At 34.2% G+C, this 15,577-nt stretch overlaps 2 protein-coding genes across 2 annotated transcripts in view; both read left to right on the forward strand.

The window, feature by feature from the left end:
• Positions 1-3,105: 3,105 nt before the first annotated feature.
• Positions 3,106-4,278, forward strand: LOC134722392 (uncharacterized). Its single transcript, XM_063586010.1, has one exon. The coding sequence runs from the start codon at positions 3,106-3,108 to the stop codon at positions 4,276-4,278; it is 1,173 nt and encodes a 390-aa protein (XP_063442080.1).
• Positions 4,279-6,628: 2,350 nt separating this feature from the next.
• LOC134722393 (hemicentin-1-like) overlaps positions 6,629-15,577 on the forward strand; it is a 110,638-nt gene continuing 101,689 nt past the window's right edge. The window contains exon 1 of the mRNA XM_063586012.1: positions 6,629-6,862. Within this exon, the coding sequence (XP_063442082.1) occupies positions 6,808-6,862 (55 nt within the window). The 5' untranslated portion in view covers positions 6,629-6,807. The remainder of the gene's footprint in view (positions 6,863-15,577) is intronic.

Consider the following 15,577-nt stretch of genomic DNA (forward strand, 5'->3'; position numbering starts at 1 on the left):
AAACAAACGACAACTACTGTACATCAGATTCCTGACTTAGGACAGGTGCAAACATTTGCAGCGGGATTAAACGTTTTAATGGATCCAAACCTTCTCCCTTTTTCTGAAACAATAGCATAACATCACAACATAGAAAAGTATGTAAATATATGCAAAGAGTATCTTCTGGTCTTGTGGTATAGTTGATATTATTATCAAATTGTGGTTCCATTGTTATCAATTTGCTGTTCGTCGCCTCCCGACTTGGATTGAGACCAATCATTTGGCTGTTGTCTGCTCTTTAGTTGTTTTGTTGTCTCTTTTACACATTAACCGTTTCCATTCTCAATTGTATCGTATGTTAATTAGTATTGTATATACCAGAAAATGTATTAGCCCCAGTTTAAATGAAAATAAAGAGAATTAGAATATTGTTGAAATAAGAGAAAATACATATCCGTGTGGAATTCGCCTCAGGTGTTTTTTTCATGTTTGATATCCAACTTCTTAATCCGCAATCAACATTTACCAGACAACCTCGTATATTGTATGTTTGATGAACTACCATCATGCTCATTTGACCATCAGGGATTGAGATAAATGTGTTATGGTTAAAACTCTGTCAAAGCCAAAATTATTGAATGTATATATATATGTATATATATCTAATCTAAATTCAATCATGCATGCAGTAAAGCATTTCTTGAATGAGTGAAATTTTAAGAAACAATTTTTCAAACTTTTATCTTTATTGCGTTTAGCCTACATGTGAAAAAAGAAACGGGAAAGCACTTGTGATAGACAAATGGACAACTATATAGTTCATGACATACAAACATATTTATTGTTATTTTCTTTAGTTATGAAATGTAGAAAATAACCGATTCAGATATTATCCTCATTACACACTAATCTGTTGAAATGAGTTGAAAGCATGGGAGTTTGTATTTCTTGCTCCTTTATCACAGGCACTTGTCTCAGAAAAAAATTTCCTATATACCTTATTATAACACAATAAGGTATATAGGGGGAAAAATCTGAGACAAGTGCCTGTGTCCTATTTTCGTAAATATTTTCTTCGCCTAAAAGGTGATCGATGTTTATATTGTTATTAGTCCTGAATTTTATAGTACCAATTACACCTCTAACTCTTGACACAGTCGTAAGAAGAAAGGGGGAAAACCTTGAATGACACAGTACAAAACTCCCAGTATATTATATTTTATCATGGCCATTATTACGCTTAATCTATATATTGTTTACTACAAACATGAAATCGAAAATAAAATTATACCACCAACTATTCAACTGTACCATGTTGGTACTACTTCTACTTCTTTGTGTTATACGAAGTGCCTCAAAACAGGGACTTCGTATAGAAAGTCCTGCTCAAAATAAGGCAATTTTGACATTTCAAAGAACTCAGGTGTTTTTCGCTTTATTTTGTCTGGCATTGTCGGTGTGTTTTCGGCTTATAAGTTTGAAATTCCCATTGCACATTATATGTTGCCTCCCTTATTTCGCAGCAGCAAATATTCCAGAAGTATGTACTAATAAATACTTAGCCTTAGGATCTTGTATCATGACTAAAAAAATAATAAAAGAAATGAATTCTTTTTTTCAGACAGGATAATATTCTCATCTCGGGGCCTTTAATAGCTGACTTACTTTGGTCTCTTGTTGAGAGTGGTCTCATTAGCAATCATAATACTTTAGTACAACATATCAGACAACCCCTGCGGGCTCATGGTTTCTTTTTCAAGAATCAACGCTTATCCATTGTATCTATATCACTTAATTGAATGGTGGGCGTTGTTTGCATGTCTGATGAAATCATCCAGTTTTTGTTGGGATTCAATTCATTTCATGTCAACATCATCAATGAAACGGAACCAAGACAAAGGTTTGGATAAAGATGCTGCAATAATTTGTTTTTCTAATTTGCCCATGAAAATATTGGCGTAAGACGGTGCCATTTTCGTCCCCATCGCTGTCCCGTTTATTTGAAGGTAATGATCACCGTTAAAGGTGAAATTGTTGCATTTCAGGACCAGAGTTAGCAACTAGACTAAACATTCAGTAGGTGGTTCTAAAATGTTGCGAGAGTCCCATATTTCCCTACAAGATTGAATGCCGTCATCATGAGGTATGTTGGTATACAATGAGGTGACATTTAAAGTGACAAGGAGGGTGTCCAGAGGAAGAGGGTTCATGGATTCCATTTTACGAAGATAATCTGTAGTGTCTTGAATGTGGGAAGGAAGATTTTCTACATGAGATCTTAAATGAAAATCGACGAATTCCGAGATTTTCTCAGTTGGATGGCCGTTTGCGGATACAATGGGTCTACCAGGGTTGTTAACCTTGTGTATTTTGGGGAGAAGACACAATCGACCAGGCTTGGCATTCTCTGGTTTTAAATAACCAAGTGTATCCTCATCTATGTGACCGTCATTGTACATGGTTTGTAACGTAGTGATAATTTTGGAACTAAACTCGGAAGTAGGGTCATAGTCTAGCTTCTTATAAAATCTCTCATCAGAGAGCAGACGCACTGCTTCCACGATGTAGTTAGCTTTGTCCATTATCACAACGGCACTGCCCTTGTCTGCTGGTTTTATCACAATATCATCTCGGTTTCTCAGCGATTGTATGGCTTTTTTCTCGTCAGGAGAGGTGTTATAAAATGACGAGTACTTGTTGCTAGCTAGATGAACAACATCCGATTTGATTTTGTCAATAACATCTTTCAGTGCAGCAGATTTACTAGGTTTTGGAACCCATGAACTCTTCCACTGCCGACCTCGTGATCAATTGTCTGATCCTGAACTTGACGAAATTCAAGTGCGTCTTGGTGATATCAACCGTATTGAATCACATAAGCTCCTCGTCAAACAGATCAACAAATTTAAACGTGATGGTGTGCAAATTAATCTCCCTTTAATCAGACCTTCTGAAAAATCTCATAAAAAGCCTCAAAATCGTAGATTTCAAAGAAAAATTCGAGTTCCGACCAATCCCAACAACACGGTTGTCATTTTATCCACAGTCTCTTTATCTGAGGACGAAATTAAAGTCTTGTCTAGGGGTTTAAATTTTTGCCCTACTCCCAGTAACATAGATAATATGAAACTGGGAGATGACCTGGATAACTTTGCCAGAACCCTCAGAATCAAAGAATATTTTGGTAACAAGGATAAAGAGGTGGATAATGAGGAAGACTCAGACACGTCGGACTCGGAGGAAAAAATCAGTATTCCGCATTTTAAAAAGCAGAGTTCAAGGGTTCCAAAACCTAGTAAATCTGCTACACTGGAAGATGTTATCGACAAAATCAAATCGGATGTTGTTCATCTAGCTAGCAACAAGTACTCGTCATTTTATAACACCTCTCCTGACGAGAAAAAAGCCATACAATCGCTGAGAAACCGAGATGATATTGTGATAAAACCAGCAGACAAGGGTAGTGCCGTTGTGATAATGGACAAAGCTAACTACATCGCGGAAGCAGTGCGTCAGCTCTCTGATGAGAGATTTTATAAGAAGCTAGACTATGACCGTAATTCCAAGTTTAGTTCCAAAATTATCACTACGTTACAAACCATGTACAATGACGGTCACATAGATGAGGATACACTTGGTTATTTAAAACCAGAGAATGCCAAGCCTGGTCGATTGTATCTTCTCCCCAAAATACACAAAGTTAACAACCCTGGTAGACCCATCTTATCCGCAAACGGCCATCCGACTGAGAAAATCTCGGAATTTGTCGATTTTCATTTAAGATCTCATGTAGAAAATCTTCCTTCCCACATTCAAGACACTACAGATTATCTTCGTAAAATGGAATACATGAACCCTCTTCCTCCGGACACCCTCCTTGTCACTTTAGATGTCACCTCATTGTATACCAACATACCTCATGATGACGGCATTCAATCTTGTAGGGAAATATGGGACTCTCGCAACATTTTAGAACCACCTACTGAATGTTTTATCCAGTTGCTAACTTTGGTCCTGAAATGCAACAATTTCACCTTTAACGGTGATCATTACCTTCAAATAAACGGGACAGCGATGGGGACGAAAATGGCACCGTCTTACGCCAATATTGTCATGGGCAAATTAGAAAAACAAATTATTGCAGCATCTTTATCCAAACCTTTGTCTTGGTTCCGTTTCATTGATGATGTTTACATGAAATGGATTGAATCCCAACAAAAACTGGATGATGTCATCAGACATGCAAACAACGCCCACCATTCAATTAAATTTACGTATGAAATTTCCTACTCTTAAATATCTTTCTTAGACACAACCACATCTATAAAGGACGGTGTCATATCAACAGACCTCTATTGTAAACCCACAGATAAACATCAGTACCTTTCTCCCCAAAGCTGTCATCCCAAACACTGTACAAAAAGAATCCCGTACAGTCAAGCTCTCAGAGTAAAGCGGATTTGCTCCTCTGAGGAGGCTGTCACGAAACGGTTACAAGAACTTCGCGGATTTTTGACAAATCGAGGTTATAAGAAATTGGACATAGATAAGGGGTTTGCGCGCGCTAACAATAACAGCCGCAATGACCTCTTACAGTACAAACGGAAGAGGCGCAGCAAAATAGTCCCGTTTGTTCTAACATACAATCCAGCCTTTACTAACCTTTCACATTTGATCCGTGCCAATTGGCCAACTATTGCCAAACACCCTAAATTATCCAAGATCTTTCCCAATCCTTATGTCTTGGCTTTTCGGAGACCAGCAAGTCTGAAAGACTTATTTGTTAGAGCTGACGTCTCCTCAAATAAAAGCTGTTCAATTGCAAGATGGTGCAAGTCATGTGGTAACAGACGTTGTCTGACTTGTCAACAAATACTAAATACTCAAACATTAACTTGCCACTCGACTGGGTCTGTGTACACTATATTTTGCAATGTAACTTGCAAAACCCAGAATGTTGTATACCTCCTTCAGTGTCGATGTGGCATGCAGTATGTTGGCGAAACAGAGCAACCATTCAACAAACACGTGAATGGTCATCGAAGTGACTACACTTGCAAGCCCGACCTACCCGTAAGTCGTCATTTGAGATCACCTGGGCACACACATGCTGATCTCAAAAACCTTACCATCACAATCATAGACCACAACGAGGGTTGGTCGAAGGTCGACCGAGTAGCTCGGGAAAGATTTTGGTTAAGAAAGTTACGGACAGTTTCCCCAGAGGGCATAAATGAAAAAACATAGAATGTCATCACTTGTTTCCAGTAACTCCGGCTTCATTACTGGCTTTACAGTTTGATTTTTTTTTTAAATACCAGTTTAAATTACAGGGCTCCATTCATTCCGGATGGATGTATAAGTACGTAGCCACGTTCAATTATTTTACCTCATCAGATAAAACTTATTTTTCTAATCATTTTTTTAAACTGCTATTCGTTTGGGAGGCTTAAATATGTAGTTTCTGTTGCATTTGACCTACCGTTGTCAAATTTGAAATATAATACCAACTTGAATCGGTTAGGACATTTTTGATTTTTTTTTGTTTGAGGACTGCCCTCCATGCAGTTATAACATATAAACTGTCACAACCCTCGGAAATTTAGAGTTGCGCCAGTTCACATCGCAAGTAACTACTTTCATTTGGCATATCTTTGTTATCTTTGCGCCGTGTTCGGAAATTTTAAAATTGTACTAGCGTCTGTGGTGTTCGCTTAAATTGTATAAATTACAAGACGATTTGGAAAAAAAAGTTTTTCAGTTTGAATATATTGACATGATTCATTTGACATCGTGCTATTATTGAAGAAGGATATCTGTTATCCGAAATATCTAAAATTTGTTCATTTTATAGTTATTTAATGGTGATGTTGTACCCTTTTTGACTTGTTATATATTATATTTTGTAGTGTACAGAATCATATTACATGATCCATCGCCCTGTAGGATTAATCGTTGACTATTTATTCAGTCATTTTATATATATATATATAATATATATTTACAACTCGTCTAAACATCAACCCAACAATGTTAGATCTGTAAATTTGCTTTCGCAAATTTTTGGTTCTTCCCTCGCCGGGATTCGAACCCATGCTACTGTGATATCGTGACACCAAATCGCCTGCACTGCAGCCGTCCCGCTCTAGACCACACGACCACCTGGGCTCTCAAAAAAAGAGCTTTCGCTGGCCATGTGTTACCTTTCCACGTCAGTTTTAATCTAGCGGCGTACTACATATATATATATATATAAGTACGTCTGAGTATATAATCAACTACAAAACATTTTCATATTAATAATTTATGTTGTAAACAAAGATTTTTTTATCAGTATTTAATGACAAGATGTATTTATATCAAACGATAAAGATTTTTTTTTTGCACTCGTTTATGTGCGCGTATTGATCATATTTATAGATCGGTTACAAACCCAAAGCTAATTTACATAATGGAAATATAGGCGATAGCAATTCATGAGAATGAACCCCGTCGAGGGAGCACCAAAAATTTGCTTCTGCGAATTTGTAGATTTATCATTGTTATGCTGATTTGTAGAGTAACTATTTATAGTATTTAAATATATAGACAACAACTGCGTTCCATACAAATTACAAGTTACAACAACGACTTCAAATTGAATTACTTTAACACACATATACGACACATCAACGTACCAGTATCACACGTTTACACACACACACACACATACATACAACATACATGTTATTGCATGGATATGAATAAATAGATTCACTGCATGGATAACCTATAGTAAAAATAAGATAACGTTTTTGTATTCGAGGAACACGGAAGTGTTTTGAAATGGATGTTATGGGATGTGCTGTTCTATTCTTTATATCACAGAAATTCGCTAACGGTAAGCACATTTATTTATTAAATTAAGGATAGTGATAACTGATTCCCTGATATTGATACCCTGATATTATATTGATACCCTGATATTATAAGTTTTAAAAATACACCCAACAACATGAACAGTGATATAATAAGATTGTATGTATATATATATCTTTATAAATGTTTTGGCTTTCATTTAATATGGAATGTATATTGATAAAGAGGGTTGTATACAATTTGTTAAAAAGTGCAAAAGTCATACATTCTCGCGTTAGATAATATGCATTTAATTCACTCGAGATAAATAATATTTATGTTTTAGTTTAAAATCAAAGACTTGAAGTTTTAACTAATAGACGTAACGGCAGTGATCCAAGATGGTAGGTCTCAAGTGTTTTAAAAATGGGAACTAGGCTCTCAATTCTATTTTTGCGTGTTCCTAGAGGCAAGGTCCCAAGTGTTTAAACACGGAAACAAGACTATCAATTCTTTTTTCGTGTCTTCCTAGAGGCTTTGTTCCAAGTGCTGAAATATGGGAACTAGGCAATTAATTCCTTTTTCTCGTGTTCTTAGAAGAAAGGTTACATTTTTTTAAACACGGGAACAATGCTATTAATTCCATTTTTTATGTGAACCTATAGGCTCGGTCCCATATGCTTAACCAACCAACCAACCAATCAATCAATCAATCATTGCATGCATATTTTGGACCAATGTGTTTAATACGGGGTCAAACATCTCATTTGCTTTTTTTTCGTTTGTTTCAAAAGACGTGTTTAATTAGTCAGTCAATCGATCAATCAACCAGCTAACAAATTAATCAATCAATCGATTAATCAATCAACCAATCAATCAATCATGTTTCGGAGGGGAAAACCCGTTAACTATTATTTTTGAGAGAATTGATTTATATCTGTTTTTTCTTCCGCCTAATATTTGTTTGAGTAGTATTGTTGTTTTACAAGATGTCGTTTAGATTTTTGGTATATGATATCGAATAGTTTATACGCTTTTAAAAAAGGCAAGGTTTAACTTATTCTTTATGTTGTAAGATTTACCTCCCAAAACACTGTTTTTCTTGTGTCCATGCAATACTTCGCAACGATAAAAGATTAAGGCAAATTGCTCGTTACGTCTTCAGGATTAAGATGACCATATTTAAATCGAAGCTATTCAGAGACTTCATATGAGAGTTAGTCCCCCTTATTTATAAATGTATTTGATATAAGTGATATATATTACTTGGTAAAAAAGGGAAAATTAGGTCAAGCTCAAAGGTCAATATCAATATTTTACAATTTGATTTAGGTTTATTCTCATTCTTTTTTATAGATATATCGAGATATCGACAATATTAGTTTCATAGTATGCTAGTGACCTAATACGGTATATATGGGGTCAGTACGTTCCATATGGGGTGAGAGCGAAGCTCGAATCCCCATGTGAAATTTACTGACCCCATATATACCGTATTACGTCACTAGCACACTATGTAACGAATTTATCTTACCGACTATCTTAACATGTGATATTTAGACTAGTAACCAATCAAAATGAGCAAGTATTAAATACCGTTAGCATTAAGAAACTACTTCCATTGATCATACAAAAAAAGATGCCGACAATAACAACTTGTTAGCCTTTGAATGTGTTTTATGAATTTATTTTGATCTACATCATCTATTTCTTCGTCTGTTAAAACCTTGAAGATTTTTTCTCAGTACCGTTTTTTTTATAAAGGGACACCACACTACTAACCGTGTATTGAAAAAAGCTCCGTCTCCCTACTACCCTAATATGGAATATACAGGTCTTCACGCGGACGCTTTAACCAATCATATTCCTAGAAATGTATGGGAGGTAAAATAAAACTCACTAACCTTACATATAAAAGACCTAGGGTCGTTTTATTTGAGGTCCTTGTTCTGTGACCATGGAATTGAGGTTGAGGTCATAGGTCAATTTGACATTCTAGATTTTAACCTTTGCTTTAAATTTATACTTATGCATCATTAGGCCATAGAACTTTGTGCATTAGGTTACAAGCAGTATGACTTTGAAAAAGCAAACCGGAAGTTACCTTGCGTAAACATGAAGTAGCTATTGTATGTACTTATTTCATTATTTTATGGAATTAATTTAATTAGATTTGTTTTGAATGTGATTATAATTATATTTAATGAACTCCAAAGTTTTCTTAAAATGTATCATACACTGTGTATTCACATAGTTAACTTGTACATTTTTACTATGTGTTATTCGAATAATAACCATAATATAACCATGATATATAAATGTCGTGTCATTTACCGCGTGACGTGTCTTGTAAAAATGTTTGCATTCACTGTAGTTAAATCCACAAAGAGATCAATAAAGAAAATAAAAAAGTAGAAGAATCTTGATAAGAAATTTAAAAATGATACTGCACATAATCTTCGCCGCCGTAATAATATCGACTGCAGAATTAAGAAAGAACTAGTGGACAGAGAAATCCTCAATGGTTCGTGCCAGATAGACAGACTTACAGCAAAGAAACAGAACCCCTAAAAGGTACACATCTTGAGTTTTACTACACAACTGCGTTATTATATTTTATTTCATTATTTCTCCTCTGTGGCAATTTTGCTTAAAACTAAAAGCTGGATAATATCCAAAAATATAACTAAGAAGAACGGTCACTGAAGTTATTCCCCACAAAAATAATCTTATTAGATATGAAAATAGAAAAGAAAAGAACTAAAATATCCCAATACATAAAATGTGAACACTGACTGACAAATAAGACATTCTTTAATAAACTCGAAACTAGGATTTTTCGACTATGATTATAGAAGAATAGGAGGAGAAAATAGGTTCTATACAATTTCTTGAATTTTACATGAAAGACAATATCATCCTTAAATAACTAGAATAGAATATAGTTCAGTATTTTTGTGAACAGAATCAGTCTTAAAATAATACCAGGAGGTGTAGTTAGTAAACTAGAATGTCACAGTATATTCATTAATCTGTGTGTGAAAAAAAAAGTACAAGACCCCTTTATGGTCGCTGAACTGTAATCTTTTGTCAAGACCCTTTTCTGAATCATGAAATATATGCACATATGTTTTCAAAATAGACAACTACCTGTCACAAATTCGCAAGTATCATAAGCTGTTGTACACTAATCTGAATAATTCGTTGAATTCTATCCAGTACGATCACTTCGAGTCCGATATAAAAAAAAAAATTTCCGAGATAACTATAATAGAGTTATCCAAACACGATCTTAAAAAAAAAAATCAAAATAATAAAAAAAAAAAAAAAAGTATTTTTTTTATTTTGGTTTCATAAAAGTTTGATAATGATATTAACTGATTAATGTGTCTATTTCTAACTGTTACGCAAACGTAAATTTCGCATAATTTGTGGTCCATGATTTTTTAAATAATAGTCTGGGGATTAATTTTTACAAAATTTGAATTAATTTTACATGCATGATGCTAAGAATTAAGTGCGTTTCCTGTTATGTCAGATATTTATCACATGTTTTATGAACGGTTTGTTGGTCCATTAATCGAGACAAAAAAGGGGGAGTCAGGAACCTCGCCAGTCGTAAATCATATGTATTCTTTTTTATTCAAATACATGTTTAATTTGAAGACATTAGTGGTGATTGCAGATCATTGAATATTTCTTATTAATTTATTTACAACTTTTATAGACTCGATTAGAGTTAGAACTATGACATTTCGAAAAAGACGTTGGTCTATTGTTCAGTGAAGACAACATGCTATACCCTCTAGATGTCTTTTGATTATCATGCTTGATGTTGGGTATCTGTCTCATATTTTTATTATCGATATCATAAATATAGAGTATTTCATATTGTATGCTTATTCTGTTCTACCTTGGCATCGTTTATGAGCATACAAAAAGCTTGCATTTTGTATTAAACAATCATTTATGTTCATTTGGATTTTTTTTTATTATTATTATTATCATGCCAAAAAAAGAGAAAAAGACTGCAAACATCGTTTTAGATTCGAAATTTACTAAAAGTGCAGCGGAACTAATGCATAAATGGCAACAAAAACAATCACTACAGTATAATATTGTGAGTTTTTTAAAAATTTGATTCACCTTTTTTCATAATCTCTATTGCTAACCTTACATACAAATAGAATACTAGAATTGGCTTGATTTTGAATATTAACTCGAATGGAATAATTTCCTTAATCAATAAGCACGTTTAATCGAAATGAGATTCATACATGTAGGACTCAATTCTATGGTGGGTCCAGATCTATGGCACATTTCTGCAAATTCCTATGGCAGATTTGGATACTACATTATTTCCGTCATTACTAAATAACGTCGTGTAACGTCGAAGCTGCCAATGACGACGACGGCTTTGTTATACAAAAGGAAAAGAATAATATATAGAAGTGAATTTGCAAGGATTCAAATTAATAAATAAATTATAATTCTGAATCATGTTTAGAACAGTTGCTTCATGTGCTAAAGTAGCAAATAATGATCCTTCTTGAGATTTGGAAAACATAATTGTGTCAAAGATTTATTTAATAGATATTCATATCGTTTTCCGCTATTAAAATGTCGAAAACCTGTACTGTTTCACGTGTTTGATGCGATTCATCATTCATTAAAGGACTTAAATCATCATTATTTTAACATGATTTATATTATTTAACGATCAAATAGATATAAGTTAAACATTCAAACTGCTTTTCAGGAACTTGGTTTTAAAAAGGTTCAAACAGGTACCAAAGACATCTAATACTGTATTATATGTATCTGGAGGTACTATGCACAGAGTAGGAAATATTTATTCTTCCGGAGCACATGATTTCCACTTTAAAGTCTGTGTTCATTTTTAACAAACGGTTAGGGATATGCTTTCTAGTAATAGTCTTAATTTGTTTTCTTATACCAGTTTTTACTAAAGCAGTTGTTTCGCTACTTTTGGACATTTCGACCTCAAAATCGTCCAACCTTTGCAGAAAATCTGCCATAGATTTGAAAAACTAGATTGGGTAGCTATGAAAATCGTCATAGATTAGGTAAATAAAAAATTGCCATAGATTAGCATAACGAAATATCTGCCATAGATTTGGGACGGCATGACGTCATGCATATTTACCATATATTTAGAATTTGCCATAGATCTGGAAGCCACCATGTATTTGAGTCCTACATATATATTGGCTGTGTATTGACCTCGGGTAATCCTTTGGTTATGTTCCGGAGTATTTTGACCATATGCGTATACTCATATGGTACGACCGTACGCGTATGGTCGGACCATATGAGTATATACCTGTTTGTATGGAACGCCACAGCTGCCTTATGATAACAATAACCATAGCATTACGGGTAAAGATAGATCATGAAGCAAATGTTCTATACTATAACGACATTTGACTATAATACTCTGTCAATTTGCTATATCACTAAGATACATTTATATACTATAAAGACACTTTGATACAACATGGAGCTACCTTTTCATACTATTCTTTCATTTCACTTTGTTATGAAGATAATATTTCATACTATGAAGACATCTTGATATAACATGGAGCTACATTTTCATACCGATTTGTCATTTAACTAAACTATTATGTGATATTGCTAAGTCATAAAGATACATTTTATACTATAAAGATATCTTAATATAACATGAAGCAACTTGTTTATACTATTTTGTCACCACAGTAAATCATAACGATAAATTTGTATACTATACAATCATCTTGATACAACATGGAACAATTTTGTCATACTATTATGTCATATAGATATCTCAAAAGACATATTTTAACATCAAGCTAACAGTTCTTATATCACGAGGTTTCATCTATATACCAGTAGACTATTTGATTACACTATAAGACCATGTCGTCATACCATAATACCATTTCACCATATCATAAGACCATTTCACCATATCATAAGACCATTTCATCATACCATTATATACCATTTCACCATGCATATCATAAGGCCATTTTATCATATCATTATACCATTTAACCATATCATAAGACCATTTCACCATATCATAAGACCATTTCATCATACCATAATACCATTTCACCATGCATATCATAAGCCCATTTTGTCATATCATAATACCATTTCACCATATATATCACAAGACCATTTCATCATACCATTCTGTATCTGTATCTGTATAAGGAATTCCCTCCTTCAAAGGAGCACTTCTTTTCAGAATCGGTTTAAAAGTTCACAATATATATTTACAGGACTATATTTACACGCCATTAGTCCGACAGCCCATTGGTCCGACAACCCATTAGTCCGACAACCCAATAGTCCGACAACCCATTGTTCCGACAGCCCAATACTCCGACAACCCATAAGTCCGACACTTATCAAGTCAAGTAACAGGGTGAAATATAAAATTTAAAAAAGAAGATGTGGTATGATTGCCAATGAGACAACTCTCCACAAGAGACCAAAAAGCAAGGAAATTAACAACTGTTATAGGTCACCATTCGGCCTTTAACAATGAGTCAAGCCAATACCACATAGTCAGCTAAAAAAGGCCCCGAAATGACAATATAAAACAATGCAATGTGATCACTAACGGTCTTATATATATATATAAAAAAAAAAGAACGAAAAACAAATATATAACACACAAACAAAAGACAACTACTGAATTACAGGCTCCTGTCTGTCTGTCTGTATTATTACATTTATATTGATTGGGTCAACATTAAGACTTGACAATACTAACATTATAATCATATAAATATCTTTACAGCACAATAAGCATCAGTCACATATCATATTTATCTAACTATTTAAAGTTCTGACATGTGCTAGAAATATGCTGAATGAGGTCCTAACTCAAATTACATGTATTATGAAGTGAGCATTCGTTTGAAAAATGACGCTCATCCTCAACTTTATCAGCTGTAAAATACGATTATTTTTAATATCTGGCATTTTCATTTCTTTATGTAATGGTTGAGCACCGATTCTTGATTAACATATGAAGTACCTTTCTTAAAATCAATGATATCTAAATAATTTTCTTCTTGAAAACTACCTTTAAATGAAAAATAAGTGTCAAGATTGCCACATTACACATATTAAATGTACTATACTTAAAGTTTTTACAATAAGACAATTTAACAAAGACAAAAGAAGGACAATACTGTCATGCATTGTCTTAGATTTCTTACTACTAGTAGTTGTTTTGACTTTTATGCTGCACTCGTTCTACTTGAGCAGTCAAAATGCGTTGACTGTATATTTCTATGTCATATACAGTCATTGACCCGATTTCACTTTTCCTTATGAATATTTAGATAGAAGTTGCCGAAATGTTTATGTCCATCATATTTGTTTTTCGTAATATGTGTTGTTGTATATCATCAGTCCTGCATCTTCACCAGCCATTATAAAAGAGGTATATTTTTCTAGATTTTAATAGAAGCTCGGAATATAAAATCGGTATCCCTACAAAAATATTGAGTGTCATCTCACAGACTATGTCTGGTCGATCTCTATTGGAAGTGTTGTGTACTGTCTCTGTATTTTGTAGATTCACACTCCTGAACATGGTACCGTATTCATAATCGGAATTGCTCATCTTTTCTATCACAAATTTCGTCCTATTTGTCATCTTAGTTTTAAGGATCTGGGTATGTATTTGTACCTCGTTTTTTTTCTCATTTTGATTGACGCTACATTAGTCCCTTGTTGCAATGACAAAATTAGATTAAATAAAACTCAGATGAGTTATACAAGGAGTAGAAAGTGTTGCGACCAAAGAGGGCGGGTAGTGTTATCCAACTCCGATATATTTATTTATGTAGTTAATAGTGGTAAAACCTCACTACCCTGATACGCAAAAGAGGGAAACCGAAGATCTGTTGAAAGAAGAAAGATCAAGACACCAAAAAAAACCCAGCGAATTATAACAGCACAGACTGACAGTGGACACACAAACGACGAAATTTAAAGACAAATAAAATATCCAGATACGTAAAACGAAAGAGGGACGAGGGTAAGGACTGAACAGTTGCAATAAGCATGTGTAACAACTCCAATATACTGAGACAAATATCCCGCATGGAAAGAATATTTGGGATCAAAACGGACAACCTAAAATATTATAGACAACGGAGTTGGTCTTTTTAGGGAAAATTTACCTTTACTCTGAAGCAAAATGCATTGTCGGAATAATGAGCTGTCGGAATAATGGGCTGTCGGAGTAATGGGCTGTCGGAATAATGGGCTGTCGGAGTAATGGGCTGTCGGAATAATGGTTGTCGGACTAATGGGATGTCACCCTTCGATATACAAAAAATGCAAAAATCTACGCCCGTGGGGTAAATGTTGGCTACATTAAATTGCCCTTTCGTTTGTTAGACGTCAGAGCTTTCAAAAGTTCATTTCTTTTGGTATGTAAAGCATAGCACATTTTTTTTTATTTATATACATTAGACACATCTATAAATAGCGGCGAAAATTCCCCGCGAAATTCATCCGCAACATCTCGATTGTAATGAGAGAAAAAAAAGTCTTTGAAGGTAATCATTTGCGGGCCTTAGGGAATCGCTTTCAAGATGAATGCATTTATTGACTCTAATGTTGCATTTGCCCTTAGCGATGCGGAGTTGCAAAGACTTGGTGTCGACAAGATAGGCGACACATACAGATTGGTACCTCCTAAAAATAAATAAACAAAAACTAA

The sequence above is a fragment of the Mytilus trossulus genome, chromosome 6 (assembly GCF_036588685.1).
Source record: "Mytilus trossulus isolate FHL-02 chromosome 6, PNRI_Mtr1.1.1.hap1, whole genome shotgun sequence".
Classification (NCBI taxonomy): Eukaryota; Metazoa; Mollusca; class Bivalvia; order Mytilida; family Mytilidae; genus Mytilus; species Mytilus trossulus.

Bases quoted from the DNA above. Each gene is read 5' to 3' on its own strand.
- LOC134722392 (XM_063586010.1), top strand. From the start codon at position 3,106: ATGAAACTGGGAGATGACCTGGATAACTTTGCCAGAACCCTCAGAATC.